This window comes from Cetorhinus maximus, chromosome 2 (assembly GCF_964194155.1).
Source record: "Cetorhinus maximus chromosome 2, sCetMax3.hap1.1, whole genome shotgun sequence".
Taxonomy (NCBI): domain Eukaryota; kingdom Metazoa; phylum Chordata; class Chondrichthyes; order Lamniformes; family Cetorhinidae; genus Cetorhinus; species Cetorhinus maximus.
The window spans coordinates 64,656,245-64,674,796 of NC_135880.1; the positions used below are offsets into that span (position 1 = coordinate 64,656,245).

Here is an 18,552-nt window from a genome sequence, read left to right on the forward strand (position 1 = left end):
CAGCTGATATCCAACAGGGAAAGGTTCATGCAGCTCTGTGCCAGTGTTGTTAGGAAGGGCTTTTATCCTGAGGGAGTCCAGCGTCACTTTCCTAGTTGTTCCTTGAAACAGCCTTAAAGAGTGGCTGCTGGATGAGAGGCTGTCCCATTCAAACCTGGCTGATGACACCTCTGAGGTAACAGATGTTCTACAATGTGATCCATATACAAAGAGAGAAGGTGGTCTTGCCAAATCTAGAGCCCCCTGGTTATCCAGAAGCATACAGGCTAAGATAAAGCAGAAAAAGAAAGCTCATGACAGTTAGCGGAGACAGGGTCTTCCCAGGTTTCCGGCATTCAGAGGACTGCTGGAGGCTAGAAGTTTGCTGAAATCGAGTCAGATGAGGAACCTCTGCACTCAGTCATATCACATTGCTGGACCTGCAAAGGCAAGTTAGGGAACAACAGGTAGGGATATCCGCTGCACTCCTCAGATTACAAGGCACAGCGGATGAGTCAGCCTCTCTTCAGACTGAGGTAATAGCACCAGCATGCCAACGTGTCGAGGTCAACGCTGGAAGGATGGCGGCTGTGGTGGAGACCTAGCTCCAGGACATTGATCCTGCACTGCTGCGCAGGCTGAACTCAATCGCTCACGCCAAAGTTGGCCACCAACCATGTGTGCACGAGAGGGGTCCTGGGCAGCTCAATCTCACTCCAGCGACCCCTTCTGCTCATGGAGTCAGCCAAGGGAGGAGAATCAGCATGTTCACACCCCAGGGCCATCCATCCAGGAGACTCCAGAACTGTACAACCCATCCGAATCCCCTCTTCCTGTGACTTCAGCAGCTCCAGCTCCACAGGCCGAGGAAGGTGTCACTGCCACATAGCAGGACCCTGAAAGCAGGCCGGGTCCTCCAGGTCTCTGCCCTCCAGAGGAAGCCCACCAAGGTCATCACAGACAGGGTGTAGAAGCCAGCAGGCTGCCTCTGCCTCAGCTGTGGATGTCTGTGGAGCAACAAGACATAGTGGCAGGGTTAGGAAAGTTAAAAAGATGTAGTTGCACAACCTTGGGATGGGTGTGAATCACTTGTACATATTGTTCACTATTGTCAATGAACTCCCAAGAATATCTCCCTGCCTATGGCTCCTTGTCCTAGTGACCAGTGTTCATGTCACTTAGATGTGAAACCTTTCTGCACAAGATAAAGGCAGGTGTCTTAGCCCAGGGCTGTGCTCATGAAGGGCTCAGGTGCTGAAGGCGGACAAAGGATCAGATTTTTTAAACTTTCACAGCTGCATATCTGTGATATGACCCTGGCTCACAGAGCACAAGCAAGCTGCCCTTGGCCAGACAGGAGTCAGACAATCTCAGAGGCTATGTGAAGAATTGTGGAGTCTCCTCACTGCGTGTTGTCATCATCGTCCTGGGATCGAGTGACTATTAGGGTCTCCCTGCATCTCCATGACAGGAGCATTCTCACAGAGGGTATGTGCGCTACCGTCAGCCAGACTGGAGTCAAACATTCACAGATGCAATGTGAGGATCTATGGTGTCCCCTCACTGCATGTTGTCATCATCCTCCACAAATCTAGCAGCTATGAGGGCCTCCCGAGTATGCTTACCCATTTTTGTTTATCTTTCGTGTCAAAGTTATTTTTACAATGACTCCCAGCAGCTACTGCAGCCAAACTAAACCTCCCATTGAAGAGGTGCATGCTTGCTTATGTAGTGCAGACTTGGTTGAACTGGTGTGAACTTCTCATGAAATTTGCGAGCATTGAAAGCAACTGAAGCTAGTTAATTTCACAACGCAATCCCTACATTTTCGGTGGTTATTGAATGTTGTGGCCATTGTCTATTAATTTATTGCATTGCTGTTTGTGGGACCTTGTGTGCACATAAATGCCACATTTCCCTACATTGCAACAGTGACTACATTTCAAAAGTAGTCATTTGGTAATACAGAGCTTGAGCATTGCTTGAAAAATGAGACATGGGGTAGAATGTTGGGAGGGTTGTGCGGGACCTGGTGCGGGCGGGAACTCCCCTGATCGGCTCCGTGCCGCCATTTTACTGGGGCAGGCTACGTAAGGCCCACCCAGTGTGATGTGCACCCAGAAGCGCTGTGTGCTTCCTATGCAGGCGGGGGGGCAGGTTCCCTGAGTTGGGAATGTGCTCTTTTGCGCAGAAATCTCCCATAAGCACAGAGGTGCCTCAGGGAGATTAGTTTTAAGTTTTAACACTTCAATAAAGTGTTGAAAAAAATGTTTTGACATGTCCCCTCATGTGAAACTGTCACATGAGCTGGGACATGTGCATTAATTTCAATAAAAATTTTTGAGAAAATTTAAAATCATTCATGAAACCTCATCCTGCCCGTGGATGAGGTTCCATAAAAATGCGAAGGCCGCCTTAGATCTTCGCCTGCCCGCCAACCTTAAGGTTTGATGGGCAGCTCCGTTAATTATTTTAATTGTTAGTTAAATGGCCTTAATACGCCTTTGACAGTTCGGCGAGTGCGCAGTCAAGTCGTCTGTGCGCCCGCCGAACTGAAAATCTAAATATCGCGCGGTGACGTCTGGATGGAAACCCGATGTCACCCCGTGTCATTTTACACCTCGGCGAGTGGGCCCCACCTCCGCTCGCTGAGCCAAAGATTTTCCCCATGCTGTCGAAGCTTTACGTCTTGCACTCATCAGGATAGATGCAAGAACACCAGATTTCAAATGGAACAACAATTTATACTGCATGAGAAAGTATTTTATTGGTTGTGGAACACTTTTGGGATATCCTGAATAATGCTGTATAAATTCAAGTTCTCTCCCTGCAAAATGCTGCCCCAGTGGCCTGGTCAATTTGAAAATGGCCTGATCAGTTCCATTTCATACCCAGGACCTGGCCCAGCTGGCTTGTTGACTCTAGGGTGGGAACTAGCTGAGGAGGTCCTTTGAATGCAGAAATGCTGTTGTCATGAAAGTCTGTATTTGCATTGCATGACTGACCTTTCTATCAGACTGGGGCTCAGAAGAGACCAACCTGTTAGATGTCTGTAATCTGATTAAACTCCCTGATGCCATTCACAAGCACTCTGCACAAGTTGGTAGTGGCAGATGAGTGAAAATACAATGCATCACACATTTGTCTTGCTGAGTATGTTATTGTGTGTATGAGAGAGTTATATAGAAAAGAAAGATGCCTTCTTTCCTTGTGGAAAAGTGCCTCATACCTTCATACAGCTGAAATGCAAGGCTTATCTAAATGAAGGGTATTGATATACACTCATGAGGCATGATTCCTGAATGCAGAACATTGTTACTTTAAGGTGGAAGTGTTCAAAGGCAGAGAACCAGTGAGACAAATAAATTAGTCTATTCTATCATGTTATTTTTCCCAATGACATTTTGTTGTGGTAAGTCACTTTCTCTTGCTCTTTTGCCACCCAGGAATACTTAACCTGCAACTGACAGAAGAGCAGGGATGTGGGACTAGTGGTAGCTCTTTCAAGAGTTAGCACATGCACGATGGCCCGAGTGGCCTGCTCCATACTGTATGATTCTATGCTCTCAGAATATGGTGTAAGCAGAGTATGATCTAAAATTTGAAAAACTTTTCCCCATTTTGTAAAGGATCCAAAGGGGAAGTCTCCTGCAGCACCTGCAGCGTCCATGCCAGGCACTTCAGTTCACAAGGCCACTGATCCAAAGCTTCAGGTACGAACAAATTTTATATTTCATTCACTGTCATTCATATAGCTTTCTTAACAAAATTGAAGAATTTTAAAAATTGCTTTTTTTTCCTCAAAACTAGCATGCCAATGATATAAAGAGAATTACATTCCATTTCAGAAACGATTGCCTGCAACTCTATTCCTTGAAGTTGCCCATTTCTGTATTTCACTGCTCATGGCTCGTTTGTACAGCCTATTGTATAATGAGATAGAAATAGCACTATTTAGCTTTTTAATTGATTCCTCCAATGAATGTTGAGGACTGTTTTGAAAAAACTCGTTTTCGTTTTGAGGTGTCCAGTTTGCAGCGTGTAATTAGTCATTGAAATAAAAACGTTACCAGAGTCTCCAATTGGGAACTGATTGTTTCTGATTTGCCAATGACAATTCACTGTTAACCAATTCGATCTGTCAGCAACAATATTTTAATTGTTAATGGGAGGGACTATGTGGTGCCTTTGAGAATTCTCTGAAGGATTTTGGCTGGATTATACAATAATAAAAGAAGAATCATAACCTGTTAGTACCAGTGGAAGGATTGTGATTTTGTCTTTGCATTTTTACTGTGAAGGGTGCAGTTGTTATACCCAAGCTAAAAGGAGCCTAGCCATAGTACCTAGATGTGTCTAACTAAGCTTGTTTCTGATATAGTTTACAGTATGCTCCTGAAATTAAAGTCATTTTCTGCATTAGAAATTTGAATGTTCCGATAATCTGAATAGATCAGCATACATTGTCCAACAATATGGGAATTCTGCTATAATAAATTGAATTATGTTCCCTTCAATATAATTTATCTGTAATCTATGATCCTGAACTTGATGGGTTGAGGCAATCCTTAATTTTAATGACCTTCGCTTTTAAAGGAAATAACTCTGTGCATTAAAGAGTAACTTTTATTTTAGCTAAATAAAAGGTTTTCATAATCTTTCTACTTTATTTTAGAAAATGCTTTATTACTTCGAAAATGATTACAGACCTTGCAAGAGTAATTAATTTTGACCACAATATGGATAACTGTCTCAGCTATTTTTTCTGAGTTTTGCATAACAATGTACATTGCTTACAGTTGTGTTAGATAATCTGGATGAAAAATAACACGCCTTTAAATTTAACTGACTGGGTATTAACCTGTGACCTATCTTAAAGTGGTATTAAGAGCTGCTTATTGCATGAGATTTAGTGTACAATATGAAGAAGAAAATATCAAATTTATTGGTGATTTTGAACCGTGTGTGTTCCAGAAAACGTGATTTGTTAAGGTTACGGAGAGTTTTGATCATGTTCAAAATTGTGAAAGGTTTGGATAGTCTGCTCCTACTGGCTGGGGAGTCAGCAACTGGAGGACACAGATTTAAGATAATTGGGAAAAGGATCAATGGGGAAACTCTTTTGAGTTACCAACAGTCACAGATTGCAACTCTTTTCGAGTACAATCACAGTTCTTGGTTTCCAGGATTGGGACATGAACCCACAACCCTCTGATTCAAAGGCGAGGGTGCTATGAACTGAGCCACAGCTGACACCTCAGGATCAATGGGGAGATGAAGAGAATTAGTGTATACATGATTGTCATTTATATGCAATAGGTGTAGAAGACTGGAAAGCCTAATTAATTTCAGCTGCCAGTGTTAAACTGTTTATTTTACAATTTTGCCTCTTCCAAATTCAGGTCATCAACATCAATCATGCTGCAAGCAGGAATTTAAACTTATAGTTGGCATTTTTTTTGCTCTTACTTTATCAGGTTTTCTAGTCTCTTGCTGTGATGATTGCTTATCTTAATTGGGAGCATTTACCTTTGTTTTGAAACTAAGGTTTCATATCATTTGCAGAAGGCACTTGAGTTGCATTCAAATGATAATGGTTCTGTTTTGCTATCTCATCTTAACTGTTGGGTGAAAAATTCGGGGTCAAACGTGAAAAGCCCAGTTCCTCTTGCTGGAATGGGTGATGGTGTGTAACTCCAGGCTGCCAACTTTTGAGCACTAATACAAAAGCATAATGCTGGATTTGCTGGAAATCTGGAATAACACCAGAAAATTCTGGAAATAGGTCAAGCAGCACCTGCGGAGAGAAATCTGAGTTAACATTCCCGGTCTGTGACCTTTCATCAAGATAGAGGAACGTTAGAAATGGAATAGGTCTTGAGCATGTGAAAGAGTGGGGACGGGTACGAAGAACAATAGAGAAGGTATGTGATAGGCTAGAGGGGAGGAGAGATTACATGACAGAAGGTTTCATGAAACAAAAGCCAAAGCAAGTGGTAATGTGTCAGATGAGGTGTGAATGGATGGAAAGTAGCTGTCTGATACAAAGTAAAGGAATAAAGAAGAAAGAAAGAAAACCAAACCTGCAAAAACTAAACACACGAAACAAACTGGGGGCCAAGGTTGTGATCTAAAATTGTTGAACTCAGTGTTGATCCCAGATGGCTGTAAGCGCTGATTCAAAAGGTGGGTTTCTGTTCCTCAAGCTTGCGTTGAGCTTCATTGGAACACTATAGAGGACCAAGGACAGAAAGGCCCGAGCGGGAGCAAGGTGGAGAAATGAAATGACAAGCGACAGGAAGCTCAGGATCATGATTGCGGATTGAATGAAGGTGTTTCGCAAAGTGGTCACCCAGTCTAGTGTAGTGGAGATAACATCATGAGCAGTGAATAGAGTGTACTAAATTGAAGGAAGTACAAGTAAATCACTGCATCACCTGCAAGGTGTGTTTGGGGCCTTGGATAGTGAGAAGGGAGGAGGTAAAAGGGTAGGTGTTGCATCTCCTGCACTTGCATGGAAAGGTGCAGTAGAAAAGGAAGGGGTTATTGGGAGTGGCTGAGGAGTGGACCAGGGTATTATGGAATGATCCTTTTGGAATGCTGATAGGGGAGACCAGGATGTGTCTGGTGGTGGCATCGTGCTGGATTAACTGAATTCCACATTGATTCTTGAGGTTTCAACAGGAAAGGAAGCAAGACATGGGAAGATTGCCCACTTTCACTGCGCAGCTCTTCCCTCCCCCCACTGCCTTTTGCCACTGCAGGATCTGAGGGAGTAAGGTGTTGTTTCCCAGAGATAGGAGGAAGAGGTTGGCCTTTCCAGATAGGAGTGGATGAGCACAAAAATATACTGTGGATGCTGGAAATCTGAAATAAAAACAGAAAAAGCTGGAAATACTCAGCAGCACAGGTAGCATCTGTGGAGGGAGAAATGATTTAACCTCAAATTTGGCTACAGTGCCCCAAGAGGTCCAGTGGCCTCATGAAGGCAGTAAAGGTGGGTGGCATCCAATTTCAGGTGTCATGTCCCAAACTCCAACCTCCTCAGCATTCTCCTGCACAGCACTCGTCAGACCAACACACCATGCAGCTCCACTCATTCCTCCCTCTCCATCAGAACAGGCAACACTGACGTCCGCCATCATCATTGTGCCACCTCACACCTGACAGCTCGAAGAGGGTTTATCATGTGCCTCCGAACCCACCCTAGCTAAAAGTGGATGTGAGCGTGTTTTTGACATGCTGGCATTTCTCGGGCGATTTCAACCCTGGCTGCACCCAAACCTGCCCCACCACCAGGTAATATTCTGCTCACAGTTGGCAGCACATAGATGAATAAAGTGGGTTCTGGATGGATTATTTGCTAGGGCTAGGAGGTACGTTAACTTGCTTTTCGATGACAATAGCCAGAATAAGGAGGAACTCAGGTTTGAATCTCTGGCAAGCTTCTCACTGGTCCAGGGTGTTATCGATTGCAGATACTTGCAATTGAAACATCCCAGATTAACCAGGAGCATCCACCAACTGCTAGCAGTATCATTCCATTGATGTTCAGCTGATATCCAACAGGGAAAGGTTCATGCAGCTCTGTGCCAGTGTTGTTAGGAAGGGCTTTTATCCTGAGGGAGTCCAGCGTCACTTTCCTAGTTGTTCCTTGAAACAGCCTTAAAGAGTGGCTGCTGGATGAGAGGCTGTCCCATTCAAACCTGGCTGATGACACTTCTGAGGTAACAGATGTTCTACAATGTGATCCATATACAAAGAGAGAAGGTGGTCTTGCCAAATCTAGAGCCCCCTGGTTATCCAGAAGCATACAGGCTAAGATAAAGCAGAAAAAGAAAGCTTATGAAAGTTAGCGGAGACAGGGTCTTCCCAGGTTTCCAGCACTCAGAGGACTGCTGGAGGCTAGAAGTTTGCTGAAATCGAGTCAGATGAGGAGCCTCTGCACTCAGTCATATCACATTGCTGGACCTGCAAAGGCAAGTTAGGGAACAACAGGTAGGGATATCCACTGCACTCCTCAGATTGCAAGGCACAGTGGATGAGTCAGTCTGCCTTCAGGCTGAGGTAATAGCACCAGCATGCCAACGTGTCGAGGTCAACACTGGAAGGATAGCGGCTGCCATAGAAACCTAGTTCCAGGACATTGATCCTGCACTGCTGCGCGGGCTGAACTCCATCGCTCACGCCAAAGTTGGCCCCCAACCATGTGTGCACGAGAGGGGTGCTGGGCAGCTCGATCTCTCTCCAGCGACCCCTTCTGCTCATGGAGTCAGCCAAGGGAGGAGAATCAGCATGTTCACACCCCAGGGCCATCTACCCAGGAGACTCCAGAACTGTCCAGCCCATCCGAATCCCCTCTTCCTGTGACTTCAGCAGCTCCAGCTCCACAGGCCGAGGAAGGTGTCACTGCCACATAGCAGGACCCTGAAAGCAGGCCGGCTCCTCCAGGTCTCGGCCCTCCAGAGGAAGCCCACCAAGGTCATCACAGACAGGGTGTATAAGTCAGCAGGCTGCCTCCACCTCAGCTGTGGATGTCTGTGGAGCATCAAGGCGTAGTGGCAGGGTTAGGAAAGTTAAAAAGATGTAGCTGCACAACCTTGGGATGGGTGTGAATCACTTGTACATATTGTTCATTATTATCAATAAACTCCCAAGAATATCTCCCTGCCTATGGCTCCTTGTCCTAGTCACCAGTGTTCATGTCACTCAGATGTAAAACCTTTCTGCACAAGATAAAGGCAGGTGTCTTAACCCAGGGCTGTGCTCCTGGAGGGCTCAGGTGCTGAAGGCGGACAAAGGATCAGATGTTTTTAAAGTTTCATAGCTGCATATCTGTGATATGACCCTGGTTCACAGAGCACAAGCGAAGCTGCCCTTGGCCAGACAGGAGTCGGACATTCTCAGAAGATCTGTGGAGTGTCTTCACTGCGTGTTGTCATCATCCTCCTGCGATCGAGTGACTATTAGGGTCTCCCTGCGTCTCCATGACAGGAGCATTCTCACAGAGGGTATGTGCGCTACCATCAGCCAGACTGGAGTCAAACATTCACAGATGCAATGTGAGGATCTACGGTGTCCCCTCACTGCATGTTGTCATCATCCTCCTCAAATCTAGAAGCTATGAGGGCCTCCCGAGCATGCTTACCCATTTTTGTTTATCTTTCATGCAAAGTCATTTTTACAATGACTCCCAGCAGCTACTGCAGCAAAACTAAACCTCCCATTGAAGAGGTGCATGCTTGCTTAATGTAGTGCAGACTTGGTTGAACTGGTGCGAACTTCTCATGAAATTTGCAAGCAATGGAAGCAACTGAAGCTGGTTAATTTCGCAATGCAATCCCTACATTTTCGGTGGTTATTGAATTTTGTTGCCATTGTCTATTAATTTATTGCATTGCTGTTTGCGGGATCTTGTGTGCACATAAATGCCACATTTCCCTACATTGCAACAGTGACTACATTTCAAAAGTAGTCGCTTGGTAATACAGAGCTTGAGTATTGCTTGAAAGAAGAGACATCGGGTAGAATTCCCCCCCTGGTGGGGGGGTTGTGCGGGGCCTGGTGCGGGCGGAATGTCCCCGATCGGGTCCGCGCTGCCATTTTACCTGGGCTGGCCAAGTAAGGCCTGCCCAGTGTGATGTGCACCCAGAAGCGCTGTGTGCTCCCTATGCAGGTGGGGGGCAGGTTCCCTGAGTTGGGAATGCGCTCTTTTGCGCAGATATCTCCCTGAGCCACAGAGGTGCCTCAGGGATATTAGTTTTAAGTTTTAATACTTCAATAAAGTGTTGAAAAAAATGTTTTGACATGTCCCCTCATGTGAAACTGTCACATGAGCTGGGACATGTGCATTAATTTCAATAAAAATTTTTGAGAAAATTTAAAATCATTCATGAAACCTCATCCTGCCCGTGGATGAGGTTCCATAAAAACGCAAAGGCCGCCTGGGCTCTTCGCCTGCCCACCACCGTGAAGGTTAGATGGGCAGCTCTGTTAATTATTTTAATTGTTAGTTAAATAGCCTTAAAACGCCTTTGACAGTTCGGTTAGTGCGCAGCCAAGTTGGATGTGCGCCCGCCGAACTGAAAATCTAAATATCGCACGGTGACGTCTGGACGGAAACCCGATGTCACTCCGTGTCATTTTACACCTCGGCGAGCGGGCCCCACCTCCGCTTGCTGAGCCAAAGATTTTCCCCATGCTGTCGAAGCTTTACGTCTTGCACTCATCAGGATAGATGCAAGAACACCAGATTTCAAATGGAACAACAATTTATACTGCATGAGAAAGTATTTTATTGGTTGTGGAACACTTTTGGGATATCCTGAATAATGCTGTATAAATTCAAGTTCTCTCCCTGCAAAATGCTGCCCCAGTGGCCTGATCAATTTGAAAATGGCCTGATCAGTTCCATTTCATACCCAGGACCTGACCCAGCTGGCTTGCTGACTCTAGGGTGGGAACTAGCTGAGGAGGTCCTTTGAATGCAGAAATGCTGTTGTCATGAAAGTCTGTATTTGCATTGCATGACTGACCTTTCTATCAGACTGGGGCTCAGAAGAGACCAACCTGTGGGATGTCCGTAATCCGATTAAACTCCCTTTGCCTTGGCCAACCAGCTTTCTCAGAACAAAGATGGTCCAGCCCCAAGCCTGTGTGGTCCCATTATGAGCATTTCTGAGAGACGCTATTACTGGTGCCACAGTCCCATGCATCGAGGGCTCAGCAAGTGTCCACACAGCCATGCTTGACTGCAGAGTGCTGATGCCATTCACAAGCACTTTGCACAAGTTGGTAGTGGCAGATGAGTGAAAATGCAATGCATCACACATTTGTCTTGCTAAGTATGTTATTGTGTGTATGAGAGTTATATAGAAAAGAAAGATGCCTTATTTCCTTGTGGAAAAGTGCCTTGTACCTTCATACAGCTGAAATGCAAGGCTTATCTAAATGAAGGGTATTGATATGCACTAATGAGCCATGATTCCTGAATGCAGAACATTGTTACTTTAAGGTGGGAGTGTTCAAAGGCAGAAAACCAGTGAGACAAATAAATTAGTCTATTCTATCAAGTTATTTTTCCCAATGACATTTTTGTGGTAAGCCACTTTCTCTTGCTCTTTTGCCACCCAGGAATGCTTAACCTGCAACTGACAGAAGAGCAGGGGAGTGGGACTAGTGGTAGCTCTTTCAAGAGTTAGCACATGCATGATGGCCCAAATGGCCTGCTCCATACTGTATGATTCTATGCTCTCAGAATATGGTGTAAGCAGAGTATGATCTAAAATTTGAAAAACTTTTCCCCATTTTGTAAAGGATCCAAAGGGGAAGTCTCCTGCAGCACCTGCAGCGTCCGTGCCAGGCACTTCAGTTCACAAGGCCACTGATCCAAAGCTTCAGGTACGAACAAATTTTATATTTCGTTCACTGTCATTCATATAGCTTTCTTAACAAAATTGAAGGGTTTTAACAATTTTTTTTCCTCCAAAACTAGCATGCCAATGATATAAAGAGAATTACATTCCATTTCAGAAATGATTGCCTGCAACTCTATTCCTTGAAGTTGCTCATTTCTATATTTCACTGCTTCTGGCTCGTTTGTACAGCCTATTGTGTAATGAGATAGAAATAGCATTATTTAGCTTTTTAATTGATTCCCTCATTGAATGTTGTGGACTGTTTTGAAAAAACTCGTTTTCATTTTGAGGTGTCAAGTTTGCAGCGTGTAATTAGTCATTGAATTAAAAACGTTACTAGAATCTCCAATTGGGGACTGATTGTTTCTGATTTGCCAATGACAATTCACTGTTAAATAATTCAATCTGTCAGCAACAATATTTTAATTGTTAATGGGAGGGACTATGTGGTGCCTTTGAGAATTCTCTGAAGGACTTTGGCTGGATTATATAGTAATAAAAGAAGAATCATAACCTGTTAGTACCAGTGGAAGGATTGTGATTTTGACTTTGCATTTTTACTGTGAAGGGTGCAGTTTTTATACCCAGGTTAAGAGGAGCCTAGCCATAGTAGCTTGATTTGTCTAACTAAGCTTGTTTCTGATACAGTTTACAGTATGCTCCTGAAATTAAAGTCATTTTATGCATTAGAAATTTGAATGATCCGATAATCTGAATTGATCAGCATACATTGTCCAACAATATGGGAATTCTGCTATAATAAATTGAATTATGTGCCCTTCAATATAATTTATCTGTAATCTGTCATCCTGAATTTGATGGGTTGAGGCAATCCTTAATTTTAATGACCTTCGCTTTTAAAGGAAATAACTCTGTGCATTAAAGAGTAACTTATTTTAGCTAAATAAAAGATTTTCATAATCTTTCTACTTTATTTTAGAAAATGCTTTATCACTATGAAAATGATTACAGGCCTTGCAAGAGTAATTAATTTTGACCACAATATGGATAACTGTCTCAGCTATTTTTTCTGAGTTTTGCATAATAGTGTACATTGTTTACAGTTGTGTTAGATAATCTGGATGAAAAATAACACGCCTTTAAACTTAACTGACTGGGTATTAACCTGTGACCTATCTTAAAGTGGTATAAAGAGCTGCTTATTGCATGAGAGTTAGTGTACAATATGAAGAAGAAAATATCAAATTTATTGGTGATTTTGAACCCTGTGTGTTCCAGAAAACGTGATTTGTTAAGGTTACGGAGAGCTTTGATCATGTTCAAAATTGTGAAAGGTTTGGATAGTCTGCTCCTACTGGCTGGGGAGTCAGCAACTGGAGGACACAGATTTAAGACAATTGGGAAAAGGATCAATGGGGAGATGAAGAGAATTAGTGTATACATGATTGTCATTTATATGCAATAGGTATAGAAGACTGTAAAGCCTAATTAATTTCAGCTGCCAGTGTTAAACTGTTTATTTTACAATTTTGCCTCTTCCAAATTCAGGTCATCAACATCAGTCATGCTGCAAGCAGGAATTTAAATTTATAGTTGGCATTTTTTTTTGCCCTTACTTTATCATGTTTTCTAGTCTCTTGCTGTGATGATTGTTTGTCTTAATTGGGAGCATTTACCTTTGTTTTGAAATTAAGGTTTCATATCATTTGCAGAAGGCACTTGAGTTGCATCCAAAAGATAATGGTTCTGTTTCGCTATCTCATCTTAACTGATGTGTGGAAAACACGGGGTCAAACGTGAAGAGCCCAGTTCCTCTGCTGGAATGGGGTGGTGGTGTGTAACTCCAGGCTGCCAACTTTTGAGCACCAGTACAAAAGCTTAACACTGGATTTGCTGGAAATCTCCCTACGCCATCACCATGCCGCTTCATCAAGCTGATTGGTATATTTAAAGTCTAGCCGCGTGTGCACCTCTCAGAGCTTCTAGCCCATGACTGCTGCAAAATAGACATGGCCCTGAAAGGCAAAAAGACTGTTGCCCCCAGGTTCAATGATGCATCCCTTGAATGCATTTTGGATGCAGTGGAGGCTCGCCATGTTGTCCTCTACCCCCGCTCTGGCTGCCGGATGGATAACGGTGTGACCAACCAGTCTTGGTAGGCGTTGGTCAGTGCCAACACCCTGTGAAAGAAGACAGCCACCCATTGCCACAAGAGGATGAATGATTTCCTCCATTCTACCAGGGAAAGTCACTCTTCTCATCACTCTCCACTCACACTCACAAACCCATCACACATCCACAGGCCCCTCACTCACTGCCATTTCAAGGGACATCACCATTCACTCTCTCATACACACCTTTGTTGCCCTCATCCCATCCATGGGACCACTCGCCACCCACACATACCAGGCATACTTATATGGCCTAGCAGGCATCCTGCTTACAATGTCTCCATCTCTATTCATGCAGGACAAGCTGGCACAACAACAAGAGGGAGAGGTTGCAGACTGGTGGAGAAATGCCTGATATCAGGGCCCTCACTGACTTTGAAAACAGAGCCGTCCAGCTGGCCGGCGAGGATCTGGACCGGTCCTGTGCTGACAGTGAGGTCAGTCATGCTGTACCAAGTTAGGATCCAGCAGTGCAACATTCATCAGACAACCCATGCTATGAGTGACGTGTCCTATTTCACAGGCCACTGCTATGCACTAATTATGTCTCCTTGCTTCCGCAGGCACATCTGCCAAACAGCCGACAGAGTCCATGACCCAGGGCCTCCAATCAAGCCGCAAGGAATCCTCTGAAGAGAAACCTGAAGGCACCTTCATTGAAGACACATCATAGCATTCACCCACACCCTCCACCAGCGCAGAAACACACCTCAGTGGGACCTAGCTTTAGAAATGGAGAGGCGGTGGCGTAGTGGTATTGTCACTGGACTGCATTCTCGAGACCCAGGGTAATGCTCTTCAAATCCCACCATGGCAGGTGCTGAAATTTGAATTCAATAAAAATCTAGAATTGAAAGTCTGATGATGTCCATGAAACCATTGCCGATTGTTGTAAAAACCTATCTGGTTCACTAACGTCCTTCAGGGAAGGAAAACCTGCTGTCCTTACGTGTGACTCCAGACCCACAGCAGTGTAGTTGGCTCTTAAAATGCCCTCTGAACAAGGGTAATTAGGGATAGGCAATAAATGCTGGCCTAGCCAGTGATGCCTACAACCCATGAATTAATTTAAAAAAAACAGCCTCGGGATTACAGCCTAGTGAGCACATCGCGTTGTCTGATCCACATCAGGCGGAGGCAGGGTCTTCCCAGGTTTCCGGCACTCAGAGGACTGCTGGAAATTTCCTGAAATCGAGTCAGGTGAGGAGCCTCTGCACTCAGTCATATCACATTGCTAAACCTGCATAGGCAAGCTAGGGAACAACAGGAAGGGATATCCGGTGCACTCCTCAGATTGCAAGGCACAGTGGATGAGTCAGCCTGCCTTCAGGCTGAGGTAATAGCACCAGCATGCCAACGCGTCGAGGTCAACACTGGGAGGGTGGCGGCTGCCATGGAGACTTAGGTCCAGGACGTCGCTCCTGCACTGCTGCGCAGGCTGAACTCCATTGCACTCTCCATAGTTGGCCTCCAACCATGTGTGCATGAGAAGGGTACTGGGCAGCTAAATCTCACTCCAGCTACCCCTTCCGCTCACGGAGTCAGCCAGGGACCCTTGGGCACCCGTAGGGAGGAGAATCAGCATGTTCACACCCCAGGGCCATCCACCCAGGAGGCTCCAGGAGTGTCCGGCCCATCCGAATCCCCTCTTCCTGTGACTCCAGCATCTCCAGCTCCACAGGCCGAGGAAGGGGCCACTGCCACATAGCAGCACCCCGAAAGCAGGCCGGGTCCTCCAGGTCTCTGCCCTCCAGAGGAAGCCCGCCAAGGTCATCACAGACAGGGCGTAGAAGTCAGCAGGCTGCCTCCACCTCAGCTGTGGATGTCTGGGGAGCATCAAGACATAGTGGCAGGGTTAGGAAAGTTAAAAAGATGTAGCTGCACAACCTTGGGATGGGTATGAATCACTTGTACATATTGTTCACTATTGTCAATAAACTCCCAAGAATGTCTCTCTGCCTATGGCTCCTTGTTCTGGTGAGCAGTGTTCGTGTCACTCAGATGTGAAACCTTTCTGCACAAGATAAAGGCAGGTGTCTCAGTCCAGGGCTGTGCGCCTGAAGGGCTCAGGTGCTGAAGGCGGACAAAGGATCAGATGTTTTTAAAGTTTCATAGCTGCATCTCTGTGATATGACCCTGATCACAGAGCGCAAGCGAGCTGCCCTTGGCCAGACAGGAGTCGGACATTCTCAGAGGCTATGTGAAGATCTGTGGAGTGTCCTCACTGCGTGTTGTCATCATCCTCCTGCGATCGAGTGACTATTAGGGTCTCCCTGCATCTCCATGACAGGAGCATTCTCACAGAGAGTATTTGTGCTATCATCAGCCAGATTGGAGTCAAACATTCACAGATGCAATGTGAGGATCCATGGTGTCTCCTCAATGCATGTTGTCATCGTCCTCCACAAATCTAGCAGCTATGAGGGCCTCCTGAGCATGCTTGACCAGTGCGAGAGCCTCATCGCCATTATTGTTGCCTTTGAAGACCTCCTCACCCTCATCACCATCGGCGTCCTCCTCACTGGAGGAGCCCTCCAGCTCCTGCATCTCCTCCTCAGCCAGCTCCTTTCCCTGTTGCAGCGCCAGGTTGTAAAGAGCACAGACGATGATGATGCACGATACCTCTGTGGACTGTATTGCAGGGCCCCACAGACCGGTCCAGGCACCAGATCCGCATCTTCAGCATCCTGATGGTCTGCTCCACCAAGTTGCGAGTTGCAGCATGAGCCTCATTAAAGCGTCGCTCTGCTGCAGTCTGAGGCCGCCGCATAGGCGTCATCAGCCATGGCCTCTGCGGGTAGTCCTTGTCCACGAGGAGCCATCCCTGCAGCTTCTATGGACCGTGGAAGACTGCAGGGATCTGTGACCGACTGAGAATGTATGAGTCATGGACAGTCCCTGGAAACCATGTGCAAACCTGCAGGATGCGTTTCTGGTGGTCGCACACCAGCTGCACATTCAGCAAATGGAAACCCTTGTGGTTGATGCAAATGACCGCATGTTGCGATGGAGATCTGAGAAGCCCGTGAGTCCAGTTGATGGCAACCTGCACCTGTGGAAAACCTGAGACCTGGACAAATCCCATCGCTCTTGCATCCTGGCTGTCCTGGTCCTGAATAAAATGCACAAAGTTGTGTCCCCTCGCGAAGATGGCTTCCGTGACCTCATGGATGCATTTGTGGGTAGAGGCTTGTGATATCCCACAGAGGTCACCTGAGGAGCCCTGAAAGGAGCCACTGGCATAGAAATTGAGCACCACGGTCACTTTCACAGCCGTTGGCAGTGGATGCCCATCATGTTTCCATGGCGCGAAATCCTGCAGCAGCTGGCAGATGTGGCCGATCAGTTCCCTAGACATGTGCAGTCTTCGGCGCCAATGGTTCTCAGTCATCTGCAGGAATGAAAGACGGCGTCTATAGACCCTGAGTCTAGCTAGGCACCGGCCAATGATGGCTCACTGTGGCTCTTCAGCGGCAAGTGCGGGAGCCCCAGCCGCCTCTTTCTCCCATTAATTTAGTTCTGAATTTTAAATGTTACCATTTTTCTTGCCATTTGTAGGTACATAGAGCACTATCTAGAAACTATAATGTAACTGGGAACTGAATGTTAACACTGGGATTTAAATAGCCGGGAAAAGTGATGGTGAAGAATGATCTGTGAAAGTAAGAAGCCTATGTACAGAAGGAATTGTTCAAGTACTGCATATTGTAACATAATTATATCAAAATAGAGCGTTTCACATTCCATGGGAGCAGGCAGGCAGCTTGAGGCTGGCTGACTATTTAATTAGATTATGATGGGTCGACAACTTCATCTCCATTTACTCGCCTTTGCTCCCTATAAATCAAAATCTGAACCAGGTAAGTGTTTTGCTGAAATTATCTGTGCCACATGACATTTCCATACAAGATGTTGTGTGCTTCTTTTTCTTCTGATATGTGTGTGCCCATGTTCTCTAGATACACTTGAGCTAAGTACTGTATAAAAATTGAAATGTGTCCATTTGTCTTTGAAAGGGTGAAAAGCCCATGTTGAGCGCTATGGAACAGCTTATGGAAACACTTCCGTCACAAGAACCAGATCCTTCAATTCCTAAATACACTGGGCCTGAGGTTAAGGTACACACGATATCTTCTTGTGAAAAGTGAAGGCTAATAATGAATTTTCTTGACTGTACCATATAGACAAAAGTAATGAAATATGTTATTGAATCTACATAGCGCTTAGCATGTTCCCAGGCATCCCAAACTGCTCACAACAAGAGAATTACTTTTAAAATGTGGGCTGGAATTTTCCTCTGCCGATGTGAATGGAGATTTCAATGACTCATTGGCCCTGCCACGGGAGAACCCGCTGGAGGAAGGCCGGAAAATTCCGGCCGCGGTTACTGCTATCTGTGCAAACATGGCAGCTGGTTTACATACATCAATGTGTTGATATACCAAATTTAAATAACACTCTGGGATCTCTTACATCTACAGACACAGGCAGTTGATGCATCAGTTTAACATCTAAGAGATTTGTTAGGGAAATTAAATTAACTGGTATTAAAGGTTGGTGCATGGTTCGAGTAATTAATAGACAGAGAGCAAAGAGCAAGGAGTTAGCATTTTTAGGGTTTGGACAGCATGGTGCTGGAGATTTTGTTGTCTAATAGGCAGTATAGATGAGGCTGATGATCTTTTCTCACTTTCCTGTTTTCGCATATATGAGTAGGAGAAAAATTGATGTTTTTTGGATTAACATAGTGCGGATATGATATTTCCAGGAATCCCTCTGAGGATCCCTCTTGTTGTCCATTTATATGATTTATTTGGACACAGTCACAAAAATAACGTAAATATTTTGTGAATGACACTAAAATAAGGGGTGTGAGGAAGAATGCAGGAGGTTTGTGGAGTGGGTGGATAGGTGGCAGACACAGTTCAATGAAGATAAAACTGAAACAGTAGAATTTGAGAACAAGACCAGTGGAATGAACTACACACTAAACAGTGAACATCTGAAACTCCAGGGGGCAGAGA

The 18,552-nt window shown here is 45.2% G+C and overlaps 1 protein-coding gene across 8 annotated transcripts in view; it reads left to right on the forward strand.

Moving 5' to 3' along the window:
- The window catches only part of cast (calpastatin), a 247,581-nt gene that overhangs the window by 118,267 nt on the left and 110,762 nt on the right, over positions 1-18,552 (forward strand). For all 8 annotated transcript variants that reach the window (XM_078565537.1, XM_078565609.1, XM_078565567.1 and 5 more), the window contains 2 exons: positions 11,296-11,379; positions 17,545-17,646. In XM_078565537.1, coding sequence (XP_078421663.1) covers positions 11,296-11,379; positions 17,545-17,646 — 186 coding nt within the window. The remainder of the gene's footprint in view (positions 1-11,295; positions 11,380-17,544; positions 17,647-18,552) is intronic.